The sequence below is a fragment of the Morone saxatilis genome, unplaced genomic scaffold (genome assembly GCF_004916995.1).
Source record: "Morone saxatilis isolate NCDOM2014 unplaced genomic scaffold, NCSU_SB_2.0 Contig21, whole genome shotgun sequence".
Classification (NCBI taxonomy): domain Eukaryota; kingdom Metazoa; phylum Chordata; class Actinopteri; family Moronidae; genus Morone; species Morone saxatilis.
Window position 1 is genome coordinate 775,229 of NW_023339774.1, and position 5,167 is coordinate 780,395.

Genomic DNA, 5,167 nt, shown 5'->3' on the forward strand with positions numbered 1-5,167 from the left:
AGGTTTAAGACACTTCACAGACCCAGAAGATCTGTCCACTAATTTTAAACTATCAGTGGTCTGTAGCTTTACTGTATAGTCTTAAGAAAACACTGATACTTTCTCATCATTACATACATAGAATGAATCAGACTCAAGCCAGACTCAATTTGATGAGACAAAAGGTTAAAAAAAACCCTATAACTGGACTTTGACTTCACCACCAGAGATTTGTGACTTTTGTGTGATTAATACACTGGAAGCTCAATAGCACCTTTTGCGTATACTGCGTTGTTCATGTATGTATTTGCTTGCTAGCTGTCTTCTTTTCTTCCTTTGCAGGAATGTGTAAAAGACATTGTAGTTTGTAGCAATTGTTCTATTGTAGCAACTTTTTGCCTGTTGTTAGAATATCCAGTGCTGTATTCCTTTATACAGATTTAGACTCATGTATTTATATTTGGCCATGTGTTTGATGCTGTTGCCATCATTGAAGTAAAAAATCATTAGAGAAACTTATTTTAGCCCTAAAATGTCTTGTTACAGAGAAAATAATTAAAAAAAAATTAGCTGGATCTCAAAATAGTTTACCCCTTCAAACTTTAGTAACCCCAGGAGTATTCAGTGTCTTTTGAATTTAAGAAGCTGTGAATGCTTTTCAGTCACTTTCATTTTCAGTGAAGACAGATAACGTTTGCGTGGATCACCCATTTCTACTTGGGCAAACTAATTTAAGTTATATGTTTCCCCACAAATGTAGAATTGAACCATGTGTCAGTTAGTACATCACTATTGCCCAGTCATAGTTAGGTATGGGGGGAGAACCTGTTGGTTTTTCACATAAAACAGATCACATCACATCACTGACTATACTATTTCTGTACTACAGAAAAATCGCTCTCACAAGATTATGTGGAAATTCATTCATGTTTCTGCATAATCCTGAACATACAGGGGCGGCTGTGGCTCAGAGGAACAGCGTGTCGTCCACTAACTGGAAGGTTGTTGGTTCAATCCCCGGCTCCTCCCGCCACACTTCATAATATCCGTGAGATAGATACTGATACTGAACCCCCAATAGCTCCCTGTGAATGTGTATGAATGTGTTAGTTTCTGTTCGATGGCTGATGTGAATGTGGCATGTAGTGTAAAAGCGCTTTGAGTGGTCGGAAGACAAGAATACAAGTACAGGTCCATTTACCATTTACAGTTGAAAACTAATACTATACATTAAAAACTGACATTTGTAGATGTCATTCAAAGACATTCACATGTACTTACTGATTTCTAATCCCATGTAGCTTTTTTTTATCATCCCTTGACCACCTGAATTAGAACACAAAAATCATTGGACTACATTTATATTATATCTCTTTTTATTCCACAACCAAACCTGCCATGTTTAATATGAGCACAAATCAATCACTAACATTTTCTAAATTTATATTTCTGCCACAGTTCTGCACAGTAAATATATATTGCCTGGATAAATGTCACTGACTGAATTTATTTTTTCCCCCCTCCAGGCAACATCAACATTAAAGCAACTTGATGGAGAAAACTAAAGGAGTCCCTTTAAGATGACACGCACAGACCCGCTTGACATACTGGTATCAACTGTGCATCAAGAGATAAAACTGGTCCCCATTTCTTTACACTACAAGACCTTGCAACCCTCCAAACAATGTGATTCTGTAAATTACAGCACACTGGAGGACAGTAAGAGCAAAGTCAATAAGAGGCACTGCCGTACCTTTGACTATAAGTCATTGGAGTACCCCAAATCACAAATGGAGTCCCCATACAGGAAGACTGATAGGCATGCAGCCAACCCAGATGTTGCCTGGAATGCCTTGGGCCGCCAGCAGAGATATCGCTTTTCTGCTCCAGACATTTTCAGCCATAGGCTAACTCCTCAACCAATGTCTGCAGAGATGGCCAGTGAGGTAGTTGTCCCTGAACAGAAAAGAAGGACCAGGTCAAAAAGTGCCCCTCGGGTCCAGACTAGTCTCACCCCTGTGTCTTTTGAAGGGTCCTCATCTTCGGGAAGGAAGGGCAGGGAGCCCCAAAGGGCTCCAAGAGACTCTCGCTGGAGACCTGAAGTATCCCCGCGTAGGGAGTCCTCCTATGCAGCAACTAGGGCTCATATGCATGAGGTCCATCCCATTAAGTTACAGCCTCAAATGAGTGACAGCAGTAAATATTCACCTCACTATTCTGCTGATAATTCTGAGGATGGAGGGCTGGATAAACCAGCAACTAGTCCTCATGTCAGGTGTAGGGTGGACATCAAACCTGATGACGTAGCATTACATCATTCAGGACGAAAACAGGCTACACCTCAAGTGGACATACCCTGGCAAAGGCACCACAGTGGGGGGAGTAGGAGTCTGACTGTGCCACGTCATTTCTCCTACTCTAGAACACCAACTCCAACTGATTCATTAGGTACAGAGAGCAGGCAAGCTTATCAATATTCCCGCAGCATGCCAAATAGTTACATACAACCCATGGAAATTCCCTTGCAAAGAATGCCTTCATCAGGTGATTACTATGGTCGGGAACGCAGAGCTCATTCCAGTCCTAATGTGCCAACCAAGTTCTTTTATGCAGATGATCCAGGGAGATATGTTACTACTGCTCCACCTCAGCCAAGTTCTTACTTTCATGATGAACGTTACACACCAGGACAAACATATACTCCAAAGGTACAATATGTGCAAGATCCAAGGACTCGAATGGTGCATGCTGTAGCTACAAGACCTTATTATCCTGAGATGGAGACCTATCCATACTCTGTGCAGACAGGGTATCCCAAACCCTATGCAGCAAATGAACCAGGGCCATACATCATACAGACACCTCCAACAAGAATATTTTATGGGGATGATCCAAGGACTTATCAAATCCAGACTGCTCCGCCAAGGTTTTATTATTCCAGCGACATGTATGCAATGCCACCAGAGCATCATATCCCAGCAAGGGCGTATTACACGGAGGGCCGAAGACATGCTAGAGTCATTCAGGCACAAACAGATGACTGGTATGGCTCAGATGCATCTGGTTACTCCACCAATCCTGCCTCTTATGTATCTCAAGTCACTCCAACCAGAGTCCGTCAAGAGCCTGTGTTAACTCCCTGGTATGCCAACCCATGTGTAGAACCTCAAAGAATTGGCACAGATTCCAAATCTTACTCAAGGTCCTGGGACAATATTCTCAACTCTCGTGTAGAGCGGGAACAACCTCTTCCTGTACAGCGGGGTCAGAGCTATGATGATCTTCTTGAATCCAGGAAGCCTGCAGCAGCCACAGGTGACAAACCACAACCAGTGGTAGTCAATCTCTCCAGTTCACCAAGACGCTATGCAGCCTTATCAATGTCTGATAACTCACTAATTGACAAAAGCCCAACAGAGACATCAAAGAGCACTACTGGTAAACTCTGGTTTGTGACTCCTGAGATAACAATCACTGATAACGACATTCGACCAGGAAAATTTAATAAGGCTGAGGGTCGGTCTGCCAGTTGGGACATTCTTGACTCCAGAAACACCGACGGTCCAGAACTGTCTCAGCGTGACTTTCAAAGCTCAACCAAAGAGAAGACACATGACAATGCCTCACTACAGCAAAGCCTTGAACAACTTGATGAGCTTCTGGCAGATCTTGTGACTGATTACAAACCACCCAGTAGAAGAGCAAGTGAGGACATTCTGGATCAACTAAAGAAGTTAATCGACGAGGAAGAAGCAGTATCTCTGTCCAGAAAGAGCTCAAGGGCAGGTACGGATGAACCAGCACCTCTTGACAAGCAGCCGACCTCAATAAGAATGAATCCTGATGCTTTTCGAGACATGGACGGGGCCAGTGATGCAATGAAGAGTGCAGATGAGTGCTCTCCAGATCAGAGCCCAGATGAGGACGATACAATGATGTGCTCTAACAACAAATGCCGGAGGACAGAGACCCTGTTTAATGCTTGCCTGTATTTTAAATCCTGTCACAGTTGCTATACTTACTACTGCTCCCGTAACTGTCGCAGGGAGGACTGGGACATTCACAAAGAAAGCTGCCTGTATGGAAGGATTGGCAGCACATGTCGTCACATCATCAAACACTGCCGGGAGACTGTTGAAGTCCACAAAGCCTTCTCCCGTATTGCCAAAGTTGGCTACCTTTCTCGAGGTAGAGGAGTTCTCTTCCTTGGTTTTCCAAACCCTGCATCATCCAGTAACTTCCTGCAGTATGGCCTGGATAGTCTACTTATGTCTCCTACATACCTGTCCCTCCGAGAGCTTGAAAGCTTCAAGGACAACCTAGGGGAGTACTGTAAGGAGCTGCAGGAAGCTGGTAAAGAGTATGACCCAAACGAATGTTTCATCTTGAATGTATCTATTGCTGTCGGTGAGCAATTACCTGATGGGCCATCACCAAGGAACCAAGCTCCAACTGTCAGAAAATATGCAAAGGTAGCACTGGCTTCCTTCAGCCCAGAGAGAAAGGTTCAGAAGAAAGAGAGTGACATGGAAACGCTGATCCTCACTCCACCACCAGGAACAGCAGATATCGACAAAGAGGGAGAGGAAGGCAGGAAGGCCAGGGAAATCTGTTTTATCAATATACAACGGGAGTTAAGGATTCGAGGGGTTTTCTTACGCCACGAATACCCACAGGTGTATCAGCAGCTCTGTGAATTTGTAGAAAGCAACAGAAGGTTCACACCCACAACTATATATCCCATTGATAAGAGGACCGGTAAACAATTTATGTGCATGATTATGGCTGCCTCTGAGCCCAGGACTTTGGACTGGGTAGGCACGCCGCATCTCCTTGATGACATTATTTAAGTGCACCTTTTGTTGTAAATATATATGTATAGAAATACATATATTGTTACACATATTTATATATCAATCCAATTACAAACATTTGTAGATAAGTATTTTGTTATCAAGATTATATATATTCATGTCTGCTTGGTCAGTATTATTCTTTTTCAGAATATTTCCTGTCAGGTGCAGAATGAGTACAGTGCATTATTTATTTTAATCTTTTTAACAAGTACATACTTTTTATTCACCACAAGTCATTTATCTGTATCCTGGTCATTTGCTGTTACATTCCCTTTGGTAGGGATTACCTAAGCTGACATTTTGGTATTTTGATTTTTTCAAATTATTAGCAA

General features: G+C 42.7%; 1 protein-coding gene across 1 annotated transcript; it reads left to right on the forward strand.

Moving 5' to 3' along the window:
- The first annotated feature begins 1,504 nt into the window (after positions 1–1,504).
- On the forward strand, positions 1,505–4,829 carry ajm1 (apical junction component 1 homolog). Its single transcript, XM_035668114.1, has one exon. It carries the CDS (start codon positions 1,560–1,562, stop codon positions 4,827–4,829), a length of 3,270 nt encoding a protein of 1,089 aa, XP_035524007.1. The 5' UTR covers positions 1,505–1,559.
- The last annotated feature ends 338 nt before the right edge of the window (positions 4,830–5,167 follow it).